Raw genomic sequence first — 23,749 nt, 5'->3', positions numbered from 1 at the left:
CTCTGCTTGCACAGCTCCACCAGGTCGCTCTTAAGCCGCTTGGCATACATCTTCCTGCTGGCCACTCACCGGCCTGTGTGCTCACAGCTCCCCACAGTTCCCAGGGGGACCCCTAGTGTGCCAGCCCTTCTCGAGGTCACCACCTCTTTGCCAGGGTCGAGCTGCAGACTCCTCCGCCCCTGGGACCACTCGCTGCGATCCCCCGGGGGACCCTGTTACTGCAAAAGTCCTTCTCGCTGGTCACACACTCCCAGGGGTAATAACCGTCTCTCTCCCACTCTTCAGCCGGCCTGGTCCCCGTCAATCCCCCTTCGTTTTACTGCTCCCCAGTCACTTACTGCAGGAAGCGCCGTCCACGGGGTGCAGTAGATCCCGCCGCTGCCACCAGTTGTCACAGAGTATTGGGGGACTCAGGGCCCTGCACCCCCGGCTTCCTGCGATTCACCATGACTCTCAGCCAGCCAGTAAAGCAGAAGGTTTATTTGGATGACAGGAATACAGTCCAAGACAGGTCTTGCAGGCACAGACAACAGGGCCCCCCTCAGTTAGGTCCAGCTTGGGGTCCCAGGGCATGCCAGCCCACCCCCCTTGGGGGGGGTCAGAGCCATCCCTGCCTCCCAGCCATCTCTCCAGCCTGCTTCCCACACTCTCCTTCAGCCACCCCTCCCACAGCCTTTGTTCAGTTTCACGGGCCCCAGAGTCACCTGACCTCCAACCCCCTCCTGGGTTCTCATGTTACAAGCTCAGGTATGTTCCCTCGGGCCAACTCCCATCCCCCGATGCAGACCATCCTAGCCACACTCGCCTGTCAGCATTCACACACCCCAGCAAGAACAGTCCCAGTTCGTCACATCGGGCATGCCTGCAGGAGGTCCCCGGTCCCGCGGATTGGGCAGCATGCCTGCGGGAGGTCCACCAGTCCCGCAGCTTCGGCATATCCGCCGCCAAATTGCCGCCGAATCTGCGGGACCGGCGGACCTCCTGCAGGCATGCCACCGAAGGCTGCCTGAATGCCACCCTCACAGGGACTGGCAGGGTGCCCTCTGCGGCTTGCTGCCCCGGGCACGCGCTTGGAGCGCTGGTGCCTGGAGCCGCCGCTGAATACTGCATCCCGCTTGGGTGTCCAGTCCTTAAAATGGCTGTGGAAAAATTGGAGAGGGGACAGGAAAGAGCCAAAAGAATGCGTCGAGGGCTGGAGAAGACACCTTGCGGTGAGAGACGTAAAGAGCTCGATCTATTTAATTTACCAAAAGGAAGATGGAGAGGCGACTTGAGCACAGTGTGTAAGTAGGTTGGGAAGCATTCGATTTTTATTAGGAAATGTCGATAATGTCGATTTCACCATCCCCGCACCCACCCAGGGGGAAATATTTCCATCCAGGGTACTCGACACTGGCAGGTAGGCAACGTAAAAAAAATGCTGCTTGAGGACTTGTTAGTTTGATCGGAGGATATTTACTTGGTATGATTTGACCTGTGATGTTTAACTGTTTATCTTTTAACGGTTGTAAAGTTTTCACTTTTTGAAGCTCAGTGTCTCCTGTCATTAAATGATTCATGTCTGATCTCCCACATTGTCTGCCCCCCTCTAATTTCCTGCAACAGTGAAAACTTAAATTGATAAAAATAGAGGAAAAATGCTTTAAAACCCATCATTTTGCACAACTGTGAAAATTTAAATCACTAAAAACGATTTTAATGCTTAAAAATAAACATCAATATTATCCATGGAAATTGTTTAAAAAAAATTGAATTCTGCTAAGCCTATATAAAAGGACCTCCCTGGAGAAGAAATACCAGGTACTAAAGGATCCTTCAGTCTGGTGCAGAAAGACGAACAAAAAAAAACAGCGGCCGGAAGTTAAAGCCAGACAAATTCCAATGAGCACTGCCGCACACATTTTTAACAGGGAGGGTTATTAGCTATTGGAACAAACTACCAAGGGAAGTCGGAGAGTCTCTAGTGCTTGATGTCTTCAGATCCAGATTGGAGGCCTCTACGGAAGATGTCAAGTATCAGGGCGTAGCTGTGTTAGTCTGTATCCACAAAAACAATGAGGAGTCCGGTGGCACCTTAAAGATTAACAGATTTATTTGGGCATAAGCTTTCATGGGTAAAAAACCTCACTGACTCCATGCATCTGAAGAAGTGGGTTTTTTTACCCATGAAAGCTTATGCCTAAATAAATCTGTTCGTCTTTAAGGTGCCACCGGACTCGTTGTTTTTATGGAAGATGTGTTAGCCACACACAAGTCATTGGGCTCAGTATGGGGTACCTGGGTGAAACTCTCTGGCTTGTGAGGACCTACTGGTCCCTTCTGGCTGTAAACTCTCTGAATCTGTAACTAGAGGACTCAGTGCAGGACTGCAGACCAAGAGGAGAAGTGACCTAACTCTGGCTCTGCTACAGACAGACTGACTGATCAGGGCAAGTCACATCTGGTCTCGAGGCCTCAGTTTCCCCATCTACAAAATAATACTTCCCTGCCTCCCAGGGCTGTTGTGGAGATTAATGAGCCAACGTTTGTGCCATTCTTAGAAAAAACATATAAAACCCCCTTGCTAATACCAAACTATCATTCCTGGGAATTTGGCATAAATGTTTGGCAGACAGAACGATAGAGTGAAAAGCATCTCGATCCCCCGTAGGTCCCTCAGTAAGTCCTTGGAGTCGCATCCTGTGTGTTCGCGCGTGAGTGAGAGAAACACATTTGATATATAGCTAATCTACATATTCCTGGGTTCATACCACTTGCTTTGGGATAACTAGAACATCCCTGGAATATATTGTCCCTAAAGCGCTGACGGCCTCTGTCTGAACTCTGTGTTCAGGTCCTGTTCATCTGGGCTGTGCAGGACTTGCTTGCGGTTGGTGGGTGGATATAGTTTAAGCAGGATTTTAGATTCGCCTTTTCCCATGCAGTATCCATGGCAACTTCTTATGACAGAGGACAATTTAGCAGTGTAAATTCTTTCAAAACCCCTTCTAACGCCCCCTTTGCTGCAGCTCCAGAGACTGTATTAAATAGGGGGAGAGGCTGGGTTCTCCAAACCGGTGGTTCTCAACCTTTCCAGACTACTGTACCCCTTTCAGGCGTGTGACGCCCGAGTCCCAGTGCCCGGGGCTGAAGCGTGTAACTTAGCATTGCGGGGTTCCCTGTGGCATGGGGCCGCAGACAACTGCCCTGCTTGCCACCCACTAATGCCAGCCCTGCACTTGCGAGCTCCCTAAACCCGTCCCACGACCCCGCTGGGGTGAGAAACACTGATCTACCCCCTGGAAGACCTCTGCCTACCACCAGGGTACACATGCCCCTGATTGAGAACTGCTGCTCTAAGCACACATCCCATGGTGCTCTGCAAGGGATAAGGCAGCGGGAATGCAAGCCCTGTGAACAACTCCGGACTGAGTAGCTCTTCTCAGAGCTGATCCCGTAATCACCAGAGCTGGAGAGAGACCCATTTTCTCCAGGCTTTGAAAGATGCTGTTTCCTTTGTCAGTCACAGAAATGTGTCACCGGCAATTTTGGACAGTCCCATATGGGGACCAGAGGGACTCGGACGCAGAGCTGTTACAGTAGCATAGAGCAGCGGGCTGGGAGCCAGGAGACCTGTTCTCTGCCACTGACTCTCTGGGTGACCTTGGACAAGTCATGTCCCAGCTTTGTGCCTCACTGTCCCCATCTATAAAATGGGATAATGATCGGAGGTGACTGATTTTTTTTAAAATGACTTTTTAACAACATGAAATGTTCACAGTGGTCAAATTTTTCCAGTTGTTCACTGAAAAAACAAATCGGTAAAAAATTGTGAGGGTTTTTTTTTGTTTTTGTTTACAAAAATGGAAGCATTTTACTGAGAACCAATTTTTATGTTGTTAACTGAAAGCACGTTTTGAAAACTAATTTTTCCCCAGGTTTTAGTTTAATTTTTTTTCATAGAAAAACAAACCAAAGAAAGGGGCAGGGATTTTTTTTAACTTGAAAATTTCCTTCAGACCATAATTAGCATTTTTGGACTAGCTCTAACAATGACACTCAGCCATCTCCCCGAGGAGCTGTGAGTAGATCCCTGAAAAATATAGACAAAACATTTTTTTCTGCTTTTTGGCTACATTTTTCAACTTTTCGCTTTTACAACAAAACCCCTACGATTTGATCATAAATGGGTATTTCCCACCGAAAGTTCCAGTTAGATAACAACATTGATTTTCCTACAAAAATATCATTTTTGGCCAAAAATTTTTGACCATAATGATAGGAATTAAGTGAGGGTTTGTCAAATGCTCTGAGGTCTGCTGGTGGGAAGCAAAGTCCACATCTTTGCATCCTGGTGACTTCTGCATCACTTGATCACTTGCAATCTCTAAATCATGATTAACAAGGAGTCTGGTGGCACCTTAAAGACTAACAGATTTATTTGGGCATAAGCTTTCCTGGGTAAAAGCCTCACTTCTTCAGATGCATAAAGTGAAAGTTACAGATGCAGGCATTATATACTGACACATGGAGAGCAGGGAGTTACGTTGCAAGTGGAGAACTAGTGTTGACAGGGCCAATTCAATCAAGGTGGATGTAGTCCACTCCCAATAATAGATAAGGAGGTGTCAATTCCAGGAGAGGAAAAGCTGTAGGTGTTTGTCTCAGACAGAGACAAACACCTACAAGATCTTTATCAAGCATTCGTAAAACTACAATACCCACCTGGGGAAGTGAGGAAACAGATTGACAGAGCAAGACGGATGCCCAGAAATCACCTACTACAGGACAGGCCCAACAAGGACAATAACAGAACACCACTGGCCATCACATACAGACCCCAGCTAAAACCTCCCCAGCGCATTATCCACGATCTACAACCTATCCTGGAAAATGATCCCTCACTCTCACAGACCTTGGGAGGCAGGCCAGTCCTCGCTTACAGACAACCCCCCAACCTGAAGCAAATACTCACCAGCAACTACACACCGCACCACAGAAACACCAACCCAGGAACCAATCCCTGTAGTAAACCTCGTTGCCTACTCTGTCCCCATATCTACTCTGGCGACACCATCAGAGGGCCCAACCACATCAGCCACACCATCAAGGGCTCATTCACCTGCACATCCACTAATGTTATATATGCCATCATGTGCCAGCAATGCCCCTCTGCCATGTACATTGGCCAAACCAGACAGTCCCTCCGCAAAAGAATAAATGGACACAAATCGGACATCAGGAATGGTAACATACATAAGCCAGTAAGTGAACACTTCAATCTCCTTGATCATTCTATTACAGATTTAAAAGTCACTATCATTGAACAAAAAAAACTTCAGAAACAGACTTCAAAGAGAAACAGCAGAACTAAAATTCATTTGCAAATTCTATACCGTTAATCTGGGCTTGAATAGGGACTGGGAGTGGCTGGCTCATTACAGAAGCAGCTTTTCCTCTCCTGGAATTGACACCTCCTCATCCATTATTGGGAGTGGACTACATCCACCCTGATTGAATTGGCCCTGTCAACACTGGTTCTCCACTTGCGAAGTAACTCCCTCCTCTCCATGTGTCAGTATATAATGCCTACATCTGTAACTTTCACTCTATGCATCTGAAGAAGTGAGGTTTTTACCCAGGAAAGCTTATGCCCAAATAAATCTGTTAGTCTTTAAGGTGCCACCAGACTCCTTGTTGTTTTTGTAGATACAGACTAACACGGCTACCCCCTGATACTTAAATCATGACTGACAATGCTGCAGCTCAAACAGAAATCAGCGGCGGGATGCAGTGACAAAGAAGGGCCAATGTGATCCTTTGAGCCTCTCCTGCTTGTGGCATCTTCCAAGAATTTCAAAAGGCACATCTTCCTTCACATCACTTCTGGTCCTGCTTTGAGCAGGGGGTTGGACTAGATACCTCGTGAGGTCTCTTCCAACCTTAATCGTCTCTGATTCTATGCTTCTAAACCTGGGAGTACTCAGGAGCAGCAGGGAGGGGATTTTGACCTCTGTCGACAGCATTGGTGAGACCAATACTGGAATAATACATCATGTTTTGGTGGCCATTTTAAACTGGCTATTGAAAAACTGGAGAGTGTGCAGAAATGACTGAATGGCAGGAGAAAATGCCATACGGTGAGAGACTTAAGGAGCTCAATCTGTTCAGCTTTTCAAAAAAAGATTGGAGAGAAATACGAGGGGAGAAATACCAGGTACTAAAGGACTCTTTAGTCTAGCAGAATAAGGGCAGAACAAGAACCAATGGCTGGATGCTGAAGCCAGGCAAATTCAAATGAAAAATAAGGCACCAAGTTTTACCAAGGTGGATGATTAACTATCAGAGCAAACGACCGAGGGAAATGGTGGATTCTCCAATTTTTTGAAGCCAGACCGGCTGTCAGTCTGGAAGAAGCTTTAGCCCAGTGATACTCAGACCTCCGTGTTTCAGGAGCCAAATTAGAGACCAGCATTACCCAAAAGAGCCCCAGGAGTGTGAATTCATTGCTTCATTTACTATAGCACAGTACCACATCGTCATGTGTGACTAGTATGACAGGGGAGATGTTTAGTTTATAACATAGGCAGTGAATATCCATGGCCAGGGGCGGCTATGCCTCCCCTAACCCAGGCTGTGGCCCCGCCCACGCTCTGCCCCAAGGCCCCACCCTCACTCCTCCTCTCCCCTGAAGCTGGCAGGGGCTCAGCTTTGAATGGGGTGCTGGGAGATGGGGGGCAGGGCCTCAGGCAGAAGGGGCAGGGCCGCGGGATAGCCTCCCCAAAGGTGGGGTTCACCCACCGTCCATATATATATATATTATTCTCATAGCAAATAAATTAATAACCTAGTGCAAGTTAACAATTTAATTGGTTAATAACCTAGTGAAAGCCTCCTGATTGGTTAATAGCTTAGATCGGTTAATAATGAAATCACACCGTGTGTTAATATCATGTGCTGCAAAGAGCGGCCGGAGACACATTAAAGAGCCATTTGCGGCTAGCGCGCCTCGATCTGCGTATCACTGATTTAGCCAAACGCCCGGTGGAGGACTCAAGGCAGGCTTCAGTGGGTGATATTTCTCTGGCCTGCGTTACACGGGAGGTCAAGTCAGATGATCTATTGGTCTCTTCTGGCCTTAGTATTTAGGAATAAATCTTCTTACCTGCCCACTCGCGCACTGGCCTCACTCACTGAGTGTGTGTTTGGTTTGTGTTCCAGACCAGCGTCTCCATAGAGATCAGGTACCAAGCCATGGACGGCACCGTGGGCGCCTGGAATGATGGGGAATTTCTGGAGAGTCCTAACTCCCGGTCGGAGGGCGAAGGCCCCTTGGAGACAGAAAGCCTGCTCCCCGGGCACCGGCAGGGCTCTGCGGTGTCTCCTGGCAAATCCAACCCCAGCCTGAAACCAGCAGAGAGGAACTTCAGGAGGTAACGTTCCACCCATGGCACCAACTCGATTCCCAGGCAGTGCCCGGTGTGGGCAGAATTCTTGGCATGAGCGTGCAGCGGCAATGTGCCCTCCTCAATATGGCTCCGGAGGGGGGATCCAAGGCCCTGTTTGTCCTTGTTCATAGCGCCACCGTCTTCATGTGACGCTGCAGCAAAGGGCGATCGATGTACGAGCTAGCGCAGATGCGTCTCACCTCCGCATTGTGGCTGGATTTGCATTTCCAGCGGCGTATCCGCCCTGTTCATTTTAAACAGGTCGATGCGCAGGTGGGCGCGTGGCGGGACACGGCTGCAGCTGCTTCTCCTCTGCCTCCAAACTCAGGCCAAAAAAAAAAGGCTGTAAGACACAGGAGAAAATTAGCCTGACAGACCCACTCTGGGATTCCTGCCTCCCTGGGGGCCGTGCCTCCCGTTCAGAAGCTAAGCACCGCCCCTGAGACTAAGACCCCGCCCCTTGGAATAAGACACATTGTCCAGTCTGCTTCCGTGCCAGACTCTGCCCATGCGCATTGAGAGATGGCCCCTGACAGAGACATTGGTTACAGGCTAATTACGGGGGGGACACAACATTGTCAATAGATACTGCGCTTCTAACACATTGTAACTGCAGGGCTAAGTAGAAGGGAAAGTTGTGGTGATATTCGCTGCCACCGGGTGGGAACTGTTGGCAAATGCAGCTGTGTTATAGCACCCCAGGAACATAACCAGGGTGCTGGGTGCGGTTTAAGGACGGGAGGAGAAGCAGCGATTAGCAGCTTGCTCTAGGGTAAGATGTTTACACTGCCTGCTCCCTGGGTTTCCAGGTGAGGCCTGCAACGCTGGTTTACGTGTAGCTGGGGGGTGAGGTCTGTCCCCTGCAGACACGGGCACACAGGAGGCGTTCAGCAGCCATCAGGAGAGCATCTCCGACAGTTCACTGAGAATCGGTTCGGAATGAATTGGAAATGTCGGTCGTTGCTGGGCCGAAGTAGCTGGTGATTTCCTAGAGACCAGTCATCCCAGTTCCTGGGCCCTGGTGTGGAGCCACCTCTGGGGTGGGATCTGGCAGCTGGGTTATAGCGCCGCTGACATGCAGCCACCTCTGGGGTGGGATCTGGCAGCTGGGTTATAGCGCCACTGACATGCAGCCACCTCTGGGGTGGGATCTGGCAGCTGGGTTATAGCGCCACTGACATGCAGCCACCTCTGGGGTGGGATCTGGCAGCTGGGTTATAGCGCCACTGACATGCAGCCACCTCTGGGGTGGGATCTGGCAGCTTGGCTACAGCACCACTGACATGCAGCTGTGTCTGGGTTGGGGGTGGCACAGCAAAACAGATGCTCGTCTATCACAGTGAGGTGATGGACGTGGTGTAAGCACCTAGCTAGACAGATCAAAGGGGATATTTTGGTCCAGGATGTAGGACAAACTCTTGCACTTTTGAATGTGCACCCTGAGCAGGTGGGGCTTTGTTTTTCTGACGAGACTGTAATGCCCCCCCCCCCCCCCCCAATGGCCTGGGCTTTTGGAACAGAAGGATCTGAGTTCTATCCCCGCTAGATACTGTGATGTTCCAAGTAGCAGTTATATGTGACCTAGTGGTAACCATGCAGTTTTCCTGGCCTGTCCCCTCTCATGGATCCTCAACAGGATTTGAACTCAGAACTTTCCATACCACAGCACTGGCCTCTACTCCAGAGCTGAAGGAGTAACTCCTGCAATGGGCATCAGCAGTCGGCCGCTAGCCGCTCCGAGGCCGTGTCACTAGAGCGGGACCCAACACGCTTTATGAGCATGTTCCACTTACAGAGCTGTAGATTTATTCCTGTACAATTGCTCCTTAGTCTCCCTGAACCATTCTGCACCAGTGCCAGAAATTCTTCCTCCTGATCCACTGCATGTGCTCGGAATAGCTTCTTGCTTAGCTGGCCAGCCAGGAAGGAGGATCTGCGTGGGCAGAAGTGCAGTCTGCTTTGGAACGGAGTTTGCTCTGTACCCAGTCAAATCCCCATTAAGCTCTTGCCCAGAGTTTGTTTGCTGTTTTGTTTTGCTCTAATCTGACTCCTGCCGACTCCACATCCCCGGGGCGGCCGCTCACAGAGACCGTTACAAAGCACCCTGCACTGTTCACCCCAGTGACTAGCTGTCCCAGCCAGTTTGCATGGGAGTCAGGCCTATGCACATGGGCATGAAGATGAAATGATACGTGAATTTGAGGCTCACAGGGTTGGGGGGCAAAGGCATGAACACCTGAGTTTGCAAGTGTGCGGAGGGACAGGAGGTGGGGATCACTGCCTGGGTTCACGCATGCACGATGGGTAGAGGGTGCTCACAAGGGAAGGTTAAAGAGCAGAGGCAGAATTAATCCTGTCTAAGTCACCCTGTGTGGGAAGCTGGCAGCAAGACTTAGCGCGGGGTGAAGAACAGATTTTTCAGTTTGTTGGCATTTTCGAACAATTGGGTGGTGGACGGAGAATTGTTGCAGGTGGAACAGAAAGGGAAATTTTTAGAAATTTTCAACAAATTGAAAAGTAAAAACAAAATCACTTTGGGTCGAACAAAAGGCTGCATTGGGACTAGGAGCATTTCTTCACATTTGACATTTTTTTAAATTAAAAATGAAAGGAAATGCCAAAGCCAAAAGTCATTTTGAATTGAAAAATTGACAAGTTTCCATTTTTTTCTGGACTTTTTTAGGGTTTTTTCAGCTGAAACAGTTCAGCAACATAACCACAAATTGACTAAATGTCTCAAGGTCCCCGAGTTTTGATCCAAAAGTTTCACCTGGCTCTAGGGGGGGGCCCAAGCCAAGCCATCCCCAAAGGGAGCCTTGCAGAACCACGCCCAGCTCTGCCGTGCATATCGGCAATGAACCCAGCTGGGCTGGCGGTGAGGCCAGAAGCAGGAAGGATGGGAGCTGATTTCCCAGTGACTTAATGGAATGCGTAAGGCTGGCATGGAGAGAGAAACGGCCTGCCTGGCTTTGGAAACCAGCTGTGGAAATCGCTGAGGGAGAATAAAAGTTCAAGGCAATCTGGAAAGAGAAACTAGGGGCCTGTGCCCTTTTTGGCCGCTTTATGGGGGTAAAAGAGAACACGGAGCTCCTCATTCTCATGACCCGAACCCACCCGCCCAAGCAGCTGGCACTAACGGGGACCCTCAGGCTGTCAGGCTCAGCAGAGAGGCTGGGGCTGAATGGGCCATGGAGGGTGAATTCTCGAGGCAGAGGATGGGGGAAGCTGATGCTCCTGTTCTCGTTCACACCACCGGAATCCTGGAGCAGCTCCACCGACTTCCACTGAGTGGTGCTGAACGTCCAGTGGCTGAGACCAGGATCAGCGCCAGTCAGCCAGACCCAGGGTCCCAGTCCCCTCCTGGAGCCAGATGCAGCCAAGTCAATGGCAGCTGCCGCAGCAGTGCCGGGTTCTGCCTCTGTGGAATAACGCCTGGGTGCGGATTGCACCCATTTTACACACCGGCCGAAGGCAAGTTACGCGCAGCCAAAGGGGCTAGCGCCGTCGGGCCTGATTCTGGTTTACACTGGCGCAGCTGAGAGCAGGAGCAGGCCCAGGGCGTTTGTATGAGCTGTCTATTTCTGGAGGTGCTGATCAGTGACTCCCACGTTAAGGTGGCCCGGAGCGCTGACCGGACCGGAATAGATTGAAAATAGCAGGGCTTGGGTCACCACTGCGGTATTTCTACCTCATCCCGTGGCAGCTCCAGGGCAACTAATGGGGTCACCCAGTGTGGACCCAGCCCTGTTTGGGACCTTAGGGAAACAGCTTTCAGACCTCCAAGCTAGGATCTGCTCTCTCGCCCCTGCTCCCATGCAGGCGGGCGGGCGGGCAGGGGCTATTCCCTGCTCTATCATACGATCGTTCCTAAGGGCCCTCACTGAATGTGGCACCGTGCAGGGTAGATCCAGAGCGACGCAGTGCCTGTCCCAAGTGAGACGGGCGAGACGCTAGCTTTGCAGAGGCCAATCACGTGCCTTAGAAATAGATCAGGTGTGTAGGATTTAGAGCCGTCTTCTTTTCCGCAAAGGCATTTTAAAATCATTCCAGTTTTGCAGCAAAGGGCCGGCCGGGTGTCTGCCACGTCGCTCACAGACCCAGCCACACTCTCTGTACTTAGCTGTCTCATTTTTCTCTAGAGATTTGTCTCCTACGTGGCCACTTAAGGAGGAGATTGTCCTTTCCTCCGAGCAGAATGCTGAGGAAGGATGCTCCCAGAGGCTCAGAAATGCTCTGGCAAGCAGCTCATTTGCTCTGTGAATTGGGCTGTGTCCTGTGGATTTCCAGTCTAATTGAAACAATCGATCAGTTTCCCAGTTCAATACGCTGCACATTTTTTGGACGGGGAAGATGCTAATGGATTTAAAAGAGAGCTAGCACCGCTGTTTGTCAAGTATGCACATTGTGTAACAGTAGCTGGGGGTTTAGTAGCCGGGGGGATTTATAATCTCTACAAAAGCAGATTCAAATCCTGGAACAATCAACACCCATTTCCATCCTTCTGGCTTAGGTACGCGCAGAGCCATGTAGCTTACAATAGATCAGCTGTTCAGATGAGAGCTTCTAAATCAACGTCCGCTCTGCTCCATATGGACTGTAAAGATGCCAGAGAAGGAGCCATGCCCTGGGTCAAAATTTCTCTTCTTTCCTCAGTGTTGTATATTGTTGTTGTGTGTCATTTGGCTCCACCCCAGAGCTGGCTGCATTTTGGTGGGGCTGAGTGCGATTGTTCAGGGTGACAGACGCTGTGTGCAGTCGATCGGAGTCAGACACAAAGTTAACAGCCGAGCTAGTGCCTGAGTTGCAGCTGTGGGATTCGGAGGCTAAACTGCACTCTAGTACCCGTGTTAGCACCATTAGGATGCAGGGCTGCTGACCTGTAGCGTGTACTGTTATGCAGTCTGCCTCAAAACGTCAGTGCCCCCTAGTGGATGGGGGAGTCAGTCTCTGCTCAGACAGTTCCTAAGTCTCGTACAACGGCCCCATAAAGTTTGTCTCCCCATTCAGAGATCACTAAAATGCCCTGCAGTGACCAACCTGTTGCGTGGGCCTTGTTGCTCAGGGGGGCTGAGTCCTGGGGAGCTGCTGATGCCCGGGGCCCCTCAGGGTCGGGCCCCGGCCCTGTGCATGAAACAGGAGTATTGTAGCACCCTCCTGTTTGTTCATGATCACAGCTAATGCAGGAGAGGTGCTGGGCTTTCCCTGAGTTTGTTAAGGAACGAAGAAATAATGACAAGGTGGCAAACTACCAGCTGTGGCACTTTCCCTAAGATGGGAGGTGTTAGGCCGGCTGTCCTGAGCAAATCAGACGTGGATAATTCTGTCCCGTCTCCCTTAACTCGCTCTGGTTCTGCAGCATTGCTCCATGCTCACTGCTAACCAGCTGCCACGTGCCACCCCAGAAGTGGCTGCATTTCAATGCTGGTCCCTGTACAGAGTCTGAAAAGTCTTTGGGGTCAGAGGATGGCACAGCAGCAGCCTGCGTGAATGGTAAAGCGCCATTGAAATCAGCAGCCAAACTCCCACTGACTTCAGTGGGGCCGGGGTCTCACCCACCGCAGCCCCTCGCGGCTGAGATTCGGGAATTGCGCCAAAGCAAGCAATATCCAGCAGCCGTCCATGCTGAGGGTTTGCAGGCTGACCCTGCCCTGCCCTGGTCCACCTGCACCCCGGCAACCCAGCGGCTGCGTTATTACCAATGTCCCCGGCGCCCCGTGGGCCTGCTGCCCTCGCTGGCTGAGCCGAGGATTGCAAGCAGCAGGCCGACATGCGCCGCGTTGCTGCTCCCAGGTCTGAAGAGGACGACATGTATTATCACAGCGAGGACGAACTCCTGGGCGAGGCCGACACCCTGAGCCAGGGCTCCCTCAACACGAGGTATCGGGCCAGGCCGGGCCTGGGCCGTCAGGTTGCAGTGTGCTGTGCGGTGCTGTGCTGTGCATGGTGTGTCCTGTCACAAAGTCTGGGGCTTTCCCCGCTCGCCTGTCCCCCACGTCCAGCACCAGTTGGGGGGCGTCTCCGGGACTGTAGATCCATCTACCCTTCTGACACTGGTCCCAGTGTAGCCAGACCAGGGGTGACCAAACGCTCTTCTGTGGGGTGGCCCGTGTGAAAGAGCTGGAGGGCTCAGCCCGGCTATTGAGGGGGACGCCCGCTCTCCAGTCACCTCCATCAGTGCCCCCTTCCGCAAAGAGGCCCGGGGCTGAATGAGTCACCCGCTGAGCTCCCCGTTGGATGTGGGCAGTCCCACTGGCTCTCTGGTGGAGCACGTGGCAAGACCGCATGGCGGAAGCCTGCCCCCCACGCAGCACCTGGCCTGTGGGTAAAGGGCTGCGCTCTCTGCGGTATATTCCCTCTTGGGGATGTACGGGGGAGAGGTTTCCTGGTCGTGCACACGGCCTGCAATGCTCTAGTTCAGATTCTAGCAGCACTCCCAGGTGCAATCTGGTTCGTCTATAGGAACCCATCTGTCACAAGATCGCCTCCTCTTTCCCAGCCAGCGGATGTTTTAAGCTCCATGTTTACTCCGTGCTTCCATGTCTCCATTTGCTGTCTAGCTAAGGCAGCTTTCCAAACGACTGTCCCCCTTTCAGGAGGTGGATTTGTCTTGCGACCCCCTAGTTTCATCTCGCTTAAAAACAACTTGCTCCCAAAATTCGACATAAACACACAAAAGTGTCCCAGCCACTGCTACTGACAAATTGCTGACTGTCTCCTTTTTAGCATTTTTATAACCATGAGACAAAAGGACCTGTGAAGCCATCTAACCCATCCCCACCTCCCCACCTCCCCAGCCCAGGGCCGCACGGGTCCTGATTGTCTCATTTGAAATGACCCAAGTGAAGGTCAACTTGCTTCTTGTGGGGGCTGATGGGAGAAGTGGCTCTTAAGGAAGGGTTCTGAGGCGCCAGCTCAGGCGGGTTATTCCATGCGCAGGGAGTGGCGTGGGCTACATTATGAGCTAGGTGGCCAACCAGGTTATTGCAGCTGGTGTCAGCAGTGGGGCCGGAGGGTGACATGGCAGAGGAAGGGACGTTCGGCTCGGGCAGCTGTGCAGAACCTCCAAGGCCAGCGGGAGATGTTTAGGCCGGACTTTTCAAAGGCGGCTAGTGATTCTGGGAGGCTCGGTGCCTGGGCACCCCCCTGGACACACCTTGGGCGTGATGGCCAGAGGCGTTGCACTTCCAGTGGGGTCTGTTGGGGCTGCCGGAGCTCCGCCCCTCTGGAAATCAGGCCCCAGGGGCATCCGGCTGGGCAGCCAGGGTTGGGAGACCCACCTTCACCTGGATGCAGCGGAGCAGAGGCAGCCCGCTGGGGGAGTCCAGCAGAGGCAGGAAGACAGCAGCTGCTTCCCCATCCCCACGGGATCTCTGGGGCTCAGATTGTTCTTCCCCCAGGCCCTTGGCTTGAATCCCATTTCGTCACTTTCTGTCCGTGTTTCCAATCCCTCCAGATCCTTCCACGTCCTGTCTCTGTCCTAGCGGGTTTATTCGCTGCAGCTCCCAGTCACGGGCCTGATCCGAAGCCCACTAAGTGAGTGCGGAAGTTCCTCTTGACTCCGTGGTTTTGGATCAAGCCCTTACTGTTGTCTGCAGACATCATTAAAAAGCCACTTACTTCTTGTCTCAGATCATTGGGAAGACATGTCATTAATCAGCTGATTTCCTATCCCGTTGGGGAAAAATAAACAGACCCTGAAAGGAAAAGTATTTATAAATCGCTCCGCACATCCCGCAAGTTCTTGTCCAGTCACGGGCCGTCCTGCCTCGTAGGGTCACTGGCTTTCCCAACATGCGTATCCTGCCCCGTTAGCTGCATGGATTAAGTCAGAACTGATTAGCGCCTGCTTCATGCGTGCTCTGGGCTCACATGCTGCTGTGAATTGGCTGGAGTCAGCCTCATATGTGAACCGTCCATCAGGGAAGGGGAAGACAAGTTGTTTATAAGCAGGGTTCTGCCGCTCACTCAGGGCTGTGTTGGAATCAGTTTGCACCCTGGGCGAACCATCAGGGAGGCCTGGCCGCAGTGGGATATTCCAGAGAGACGGGTCCAGCAGGGAAGTGTGGTGACAACCCGGTTAACTGGATGTCAGCCGAGAAGGCACGTTCTGGGGAGAGGAAGGATGGTCCGGCAGTTAGGGTGGTAACCTACAGCTTACGCCCCTGGGGTTCAAGACCCTGTCCTGCCACAGACTCCCTTTGTAAGTCTCTGTGCCTCAGTTTCCCATCTGTACCATGGGGATCATAGCACTGCCCTGTGTCACGGGGGGGCTGTAGGTATGAATACATTAAAGACTGTGAGATGCTCAGGTACTGTGGTAAGTACCTTAGACAGGAAGCCCAGGACAATGGCTTATGCTAAGGGCCCAGATCTAGCTCCATCAGCAGATCTTGAAGCAGAAATGAAGTGATGTTTGTTTCTGAGTGGCTCGTTCCTTCCCTCTCTCCTGGCCGGGCTGGGGGCATATGGGCTCAGCGCTTTGACTGGCTTTGTTCTGTGAAAATGTGTGTAGTTCAGTAGGCAGACATCCCTCTCAGACGAGGTTACAGAGATCCCTGCTGGCTCCTGCGGGCGGCTCTCTCTGTTCAGAAGGTAGCAGTAGTAAGCCGTTATCCTGTAGTGGGCCAGCCCGTACAGGGGGGCATGGTACATACACACCCTTTGCCAGTGTGTTGCCTGGGGACCAGTCTTTGGCTGAAGCATCACGCCAGCTAAACACAAGCCAAGTGCACACGTTGGCAGGACGAATACAGCTCCACGAAGGAGAGATTCGTGCCTGCGTGGCAGCCTGTCTATATGCCAGAAGGTGCTGGGTAAGTGTTCACCAAGTCCGTCCCTGCCGGGAAAGGGCCCCCTCACCTCCAGGATTGTCTCTCACCCCTCCCAGCCCCATCACTATCTCCTACGCCTGGTCCTGGGAGTCAGAAGGAAATAATCCATCAAGGAAATGGACAGAAGGGGCCGGAGGCATCTCCAACGCTCGGAAGTCGGTTCACCATCACTAATGACTCAGAGACAAATGGCGTATTGAAAAACAAGGCTCCCGGCAATAAGCCAGAATGAGCCAGTTCATTTCAGAGACGCTGCTGCCTCAGTGCAAAACCGTGCTGCATTTTGCTCTCAATACACAGACGCCCGGGGTCGTCATTATCACTTGTGGCTGTGAGTTCCACAGGCTCGGGCCAGCCCCTGTGGAAGTTCCTGTCTCCTGCCCTCGGGAGCCTCCCCGTGGTGGTCGACAGGTTCGGTGTCCCAGGGGAAGGGAGCTGTTGTAGGAGGTCCTGGTGGCAGAGGGAAAGGCATCTCCTGGGTAGCACAAGCCGAGCCTGTGAAGGGCTTTGGATGTCAGGGCAGAGACCTGCCTGGCCAAAGGGCTGCTGCATTCTCTTCTCTTCTCTTCTCTTCTCTTCTCTTCTATGTAGGCTTTTACACCGCACGCAGTAGTTTCTGAGTGCAGGGGCGGTGGAGCCTTACCAAAAGGGGGGAGGCAAGGGGCCAGGGCCCCCTCCCCCTCTGTGGCCCCACCCCTTCCTCCCAAGGCCACCACCTCCAGCCAAGCCGAAGCCAGAGTGGGCCGGGAGCCGCGGACCCTCCACCTGCCCTGGGCCCAGGGAGCAGGGACATGAGTCAGGGGCTGCTCTCAGCCCTCTCCCACCCAGGCAGATGGAGGGTCCATGGTGCCCTCCCACTATTCAGGCTCCCCAGTCAGTCTTCAGCTGCCGGTCTGGTCGAAGGGAGCAGGGGGGCCATGGCGAAAAGTGGATGGGCCAGACCTGTACACCTTCAGAAAGTGGGAGGGCCATGGCCCCCTGCCCCCCTATTCCCACGCTCCTGTCGAGTGCCTTCCAGTAGTGCACTGAGCAACGTCACTACAACTGCCTTGTGTGGCCTCTCACCCTCTTGTCAGGTAACGACAACAAAAATGGGGAGAGAGAGAGAACGAACACAGCCACAACGCGTGTGACTCCAAGGACGGCACATTTGCTAGGGATTGTTCCCATGCTGCAGGGACCCCAGAGACAGAGGGGTGACCTGATCAGTGATCTCCAAAGTGGGGTGCGCGCACCCCAGGGGGTGCGCAAGAGGATCCTTCGGGGTGCGCGGCAGGAGGAGCGCCACCAAAGCAGCACCGCTTCGGCAGTCCGAGCGACTTTTTTTTTTTTTTTTGCTTGGGGCGGCAAAAATGGTAGAGCCGGCCCTGCGGCGCGGCAGGGTGCGCGATCACAAAAGTTTGGAGACCACTGACTGACCTAGGTGACTCACTGTAGCACTTTTCAATGTCATAGTCTGTCTCCACTAGGTGGCGCTTCGATCACTTGTCTCCAAAGCACTGGTGCATTTTACCTGAAATTCCTTCTGCCGCACTAGTGCCAGCAGCACTGGATTCTGTGGCTAGCAGGGGGTACAGGGGCATAAGGCGTCTCTTTCTTCCTGCCTTCAAGCTGCCCAGCGCAGTCCATCCCTGAGTATTACCGCTTAGCTCTCCAGCCAGGGCAACCGCCCCACTAGAACAGGGAACGAGATCTGGGGCTGTCTCTCTCAGGAGGCAGGCCACAGAGGGAGGGGCAGGCTGAAGCTGCTTTAAGCCACCTTTGCGCCGTGTCCCCCCCACCCCACCCCCCAGATTCTGAGCTGCTCCATGGACTTGGGGGGCCTCCTGAGGTTGCTCTAACTCGTAGCAGGCCAGAATAGCTAGAGGTCTACAGCTTCCCCACCTCCAGCCCATGCTTAAAGCGGGGATTGCGGGGGGGACGGGCGTGCCATCCCTGTGTTGCCCTGCACTGGCTGTTGTTCCCCCTTTATGCCACCAGAGCAAAGAGACCATGGGAGGTCCTGGGGACCTGGATTCTATTCCCAGCTCTGCCGCTGACCTGTTGTGTCCCCTTGGGCAAATCACTGCGATGCCTCAGTTTCCCCATCTGTCACATTATGCTCAGTGTGCTCCGCGGCAGCGCTGTGAAGCGCGAGTGTAGTCGTGCCGTCAGCGCTGTGAGAGCTCTCTCGCAGCGCTGTATGTACTCCACCTCTCCGAGGGGAATAGCGTGCAGTGCTGCGAGCGAGCGTGCAGCGCTGCAGGCTCTGATTACACTGGTGCTTTACAGCGCTGTACTCGCTGCGCTCGGGGGGGGGGGTGTTTTTTCACAACCCTGAGCGCAGCGAGTGCAGTGCTGTGAATTGCCAGTGTAGCCAAGGCCATAGTGAATACCAGTGAAAATGAGGTAGGATCGGAGGCTAAAATAGGAAAAGAACAAGTTAAAAATTCCTTAGACAAGTTAGATGTCTTCAAATCACAGAGCCTGATGAAATGCATCCTAGAATACACAAGGAGTTGACTGGGGAGATATCTGAGCCATTAGCGATTATCTTTGGAAAGTCATGGAAGATGGGAGAGATTCCAGAAGACTGGAAAAGGGCGAATCTAGTGCCCATCTATAAAAAGGGGAATAAGGACAACCCGGGGAATTACAGACCAGTCAGCTTAACTTCTGTACCCAGAAAGATAGTGAGGTAAATAAGCAGTCAATTTGCAAACATCTAGAAGATGATAAGGTGATAAATAACACTCAGCATGGATTTGTCAAGAACAAATCGTGTCAAACCAACCTGATAGTTTTCTTTGACAGGGTAACAAGCCTTGTAGATAGGGTGGGAGCGGTAGATGTGGTATATCTTGACTTTAGTAAAGCTTTTGATACCGTCTTGCATGACTTTCTTATAAACAAACTAGGGAAATGCAACCTAGATGGAGCTACTATAAGGTGGGTGCAAAACTGGTTGGAAAACCATTCCCAGAGAGTAGTTATCAGTGGTTCACAGTCATGCTGGAAGGGCATAATGAGTGGGGTCCTGCAGGGATCAGTTCTGGGTCTGGTTCTGTTCAATATCTTCACCAATGATTTAGATGATGGCATAGAGAGGGCACTTATAAAGTTTGTGGACATACCAAGCTGGGAGGGGTTGCAAGTGTTTTGGAGGATAGGATGAAAATTCAAAATGATCTGGACAAACTGGAGAAACGATCTGAAGTAAATAGGATGAAATTCAGTAAGGACCAATGCAAAGTGCTCCACTTAGGAAGGAACAATCAGTTGCACACATACAGAATGGGAAATGACTGCCTAGGAAGGAGTACTGCAGAAAGGGATTTGGGGGTCGTAGTGGATCACAAGCTAAATATGAGTCAACAGTGTAACGCTGTTGCAAAAAAAGAAAATATCATTCTGGGATGTATTAGCAGGAGTGTTGTAAGCAAGACACGAGAAGTCATTCTTCTGCTCTACTCTGCGCTGATTACGCGTCAACTGGAGTATTGTATCCAGTTCCGGTTGCCACATTTCAGAACGAATGTGGACAAATTGGAGAAAGTCCAGAGAAGAGCAACAAAAATGATTGAAGGTCTAGAAAACATGACCTATGAGGGAAGATTGAAAAAATTGGGTTTGTTTAGTCTGGAAATGAGAAGACTGAGAGGGGACATGCTAACAGTTTTTAATTACATAAAAGTTTGTTACAAGGAGGAGGGAGAAAAATTGTTCTCATTAACCTCTGAGGATAGGACAAGAAGCAATGGGCTTAAAATGCAGCAAGGGAGGTTTAGGTTGGACATTAGGCAAAACTTCCTAGCTGTCAGGGTGGTTAAGCACTGGAATAAACTGCCTAGGGAGGTTGTGGTATCTCCATCGTTGGAGATTTTTCAGAGCAGGTTGGACAAACACCTGTCAGGGCTGGTTTAGATAATACTTAGTCCTGCTATGAGTGCAGGGGACTGGACTAGATGACCTCTCAAGGTCCCTTCCAGTCCTATGATTCTACGATTCTATGGTAAAGATTTAGGCACCAGCACTGGATCGGTTGACCTCATCCATCCATTGTTCTAACTTCCGACGGTTTTCATCTGGGGACGTCGCTGGCTGCAGCACCAATGGTTTTGCTGGCTTGGGAGGCTGCGAGCCAGATGGATCGAGGAAAAGGAGGAAATGGATGATCTGCGTAAGGGGGAAGAAAGCCATTATAACACAAAACCAAATCCCCCACAAGCCAGATTGAAGTAGCCTCGCTAATTTGAGCAGCGGAATGCTAAGATGACCGCTCTGAATATGTTTTTTGAACCACCTTTGTTGTATCCCAGCAAATGCCAGGCCCCCATCCCAGAAACATTTACGTACTTCACTTTAAGCTCATGGGGAGACTCGCTGGAGTCAATGGGACAGGCTCCTGTGCTACAAGTTAAGCAGGTGCATGAAGGTTTTTGGTTTGCAAACTCTGGTAGTGTCTTTATTTGCTTTGCAGTGTTTTCCTTTGCTCTGGGAGGGGCTGAGCGCACTTTCAGACACTTGAAAAATAACGAGGAGTCATCCTGCGGATCAGGTCCCTACAACGGCGGTCTCAGCTGGGTGGGCCCGAGCCGGACTTACCAGGGATTCCCTCTTTCTTGGGCTCTCAGACCGTGTCCAGATGTCATTGCCGTTCGGCATATGTTTTACCCAGAATGCACAGCTGGGCTGGGTACAAAGCTCTGGGAAGAAGCAGAAAGTTTTTTGGGGGCGTATGCATGGAGTTCTTTCCCTATCTCTGTGTGCTATGTTCATGGTTCTTTCACGGTCAAATACGTGTCCCCCTTTAGCAAGTAATGATTATAAAAGAGAGAGACCCTCTGTGACTGACTCTTTTTCATTGTATTTTTGTAACGCCCCAGCCTGGGAGAAGATGCCGAAGTGGAGAATTCTGGGTAAATACCTGTGTGGATGCGCGGGAGGGGGAATGAAGACTGTCACACTTGTAGGCCCAGCTCCCTCGAGCAGCGTCCCAGCCATGCTGAGAGTGACAGTGTCAAAGCCTCTCTCTCTCTCTCTCTCTCGGGCTCCTTATTTAAGACAGAGCCAGAATGTCAGAGCAGCAAGTGGACTGCTGGCTAGCACAAAACAAGAGACTAAAACCCAAAACCTGATAGCTGTTTGCCTTTAAAAATGCATGGGGGGCACGGAGCTCTGTAGCCGACTGCAATCTGGTCGGAGTGAATTATTGATGCTTCCCTTTCTTTTGCTTTGCTGATGCAGCCAAGTTGTGCCCGGCTGCTCCGTGAGCTTGGCCCGTTGCTAATTAACTCAGTGGGCCAGTTGCTTCCAACCCAGGGATCCGAGTGTGAACCCATTATGCGAATGCACAGGAAGGAGGCTGAACGATACGGGTTGCTGAGTCCCGGCTGCAGATTCTTGCAGTGATTTGGTACCACTTAATGAGTCCCCCTGGGTGTGTCTGTCAATATTTATATCTGGATTTAGAGCCCCTGTATTCAGTCATTCATTTATAGGCTCGAGCGACACCTTCTGAGATAAATAGGACCTGGTTTCTCAGTGCAGCCTCTTTTTCTGTGGGTGCAGGTTTGCATTCACAATTTCAGGCACAACTGGGTAACATCTCCATTTCGCTCCCTGGCTGTGCTCACACACCAGCTCGCTGGACTAGCACCTCCGTGCAAACATTGTCAGACAAATGAATTGCTCACAGTCTAGGCGTCCACCCGGCCACCAGATGCATGCAGAGACTGTAGAAGAACAGGAACAGAGAGGATGTTTGATATGAATGAACTACGATTCAATCCAATGTTCTGAGTGTTGTAGTCTGGTCTTGGGAGGAGAGGAGTTGCAGAAGGGAAGGACTGAACTGGGGCATATAGTCCACTCCCATCCAGGCCAGGGCATAACTGTTCATAGATTCATAGATTCATAGATTATAGGACTGGAAGGGACCTCGAGAGGTCATCGAGTCCAGTCCCCTGCCCGCATGGCAGGACCAAATACTGCCTAGACCATCCCTAATAGACATTTATCTAACCTACTCTTAAATATCTCCAGAGACGGAGATTCCACAACCTCCCTAGGCAATTTGTTCCAGTGTTTAACCACCCTGACAGTTAGGAACTTTTTCCTAATGTCCAATCTAGACCTCCCTTGCTGCAGTTTAAACCCATTGTTTCTGGTTCTATCCTTAGAGGCTAAGGTGAACAAGTTCTCTCCCTCCTCCTTATGACACCCTTTTATATACCTGAAAACTGCTATCATGTCCCCTCTCAGTCTTCTCTTTTCCAAACTAAACAAACCCAATTCTTTCAGCCTTCCTTCATAGGTCATGTTCTCAAGACCTTTAATCATTCTTGTTGCTCTTCTTTGGACCCTTTCCAGTTTCTCCACATCTTTTTTAAAATGCGGCGCCCAGAACTGGACACAATACTCCAGCTGAGGCCTAACCAGAGCAGAGTAGAGCGGAAGAATGACTTCTCGTGTCTTGCTCACAACACACCTGTTAATGCATCCCAGAATCATGTTTGCTTTTTTTGCAACAGCATCACACTGTTGACTCATATTTAGCTTGTGGTCCACTATAACCCCTAGATCCCTTTCTGCCGTACTCCTTCCTAGACAGTCTTTTCCCATTCTGTATGTGTGAAATTGATTTTTCCTTCCTAAGTGGAGCACTTTGCATTTGTCTTTGTTAAACTTCATCCTGTTTAACTCAGACCATTTCTCCAATTTGTCCAGATCATTTTGAATTATGACCCTGTCCTCCAAAGTAGTTGCAATCCCTCCCAGTTTGGTATCATCCGCAAACTTAATAAGCGTACTTTCTATGCCAATATCTAAGTCGTTGATGAAGATATTGAACAGAGCCGGTCCCAAAACAGACCCCTGCGGTACCCCACTCGTTACGCCTTTCCAGCAGGATTGGGAACCATTAATAACCACTCTCTGAGTACGATTATCCAGCCAGTTATGCACCCACCTTATAGTAGCCCCATCTAATTTGTATTTGCCTAGTTTATCGATAAGAATATCATGCGAGACCGTATCAAATGCCTTACTAAAGTCTAGGTATACCACATCCACCGCTTCACCCTTATCCACAAGGCTCGTTATCCTATCAAAGAAAGCTATCAGATTGGTTTGACATGATTTGTTCTTCACAAATCCATGCTGGCTATTCCCTATCACCTTACCACCTTCCAAGTGTTTGCAGATGATTTCCTTAATTACTTGCTCCATTATCTTCCCTGGCACAGAAGTTAAACTAACTGGTCTGTAGTTACCTGGGTTGTTTTTATTTCCCTTTTTATAGATGGGCACTATATTTGCCCTTTTCCAGTCTTCTGGAATCTCTCCCGTCTCCCATGACTTTCCAAAGATAATAGCTAGAGGCTCAGATACCTCCTCTATTAGCTCCTTGAGTATTCTAGGATGCATTTCATCAGGCCCGGGTGACTTGCAGGCATCTAACTTTTCTAAGTGATGTTTAACTTGTTCTTTTTTTATTTTATCCGCTAAACC

The 23,749-nt window shown here is 51.0% G+C and overlaps 1 protein-coding gene across 2 annotated transcripts in view; it reads left to right on the top strand.

Moving 5' to 3' along the window:
• The window catches only part of OTOF (otoferlin), a 202,241-nt gene that overhangs the window by 97,080 nt on the left and 81,412 nt on the right, over positions 1–23,749 (top strand). For both annotated transcript variants that reach the window (XM_054024575.1, XM_054024576.1), the window contains exon 5: positions 7,201–7,412. In XM_054024575.1, the coding sequence (XP_053880550.1) occupies positions 7,201–7,412 (212 nt within the window). The remainder of the gene's footprint in view (positions 1–7,200; positions 7,413–23,749) is intronic.

The sequence above is a fragment of the Malaclemys terrapin genome, chromosome 3, assembly GCF_027887155.1.
Source record: "Malaclemys terrapin pileata isolate rMalTer1 chromosome 3, rMalTer1.hap1, whole genome shotgun sequence".
In the NCBI taxonomy this organism is placed as follows: Eukaryota; Metazoa; Chordata; order Testudines; family Emydidae; genus Malaclemys; species Malaclemys terrapin.
This window is presented reverse-complemented; position numbering and strand designations above follow the sequence as displayed.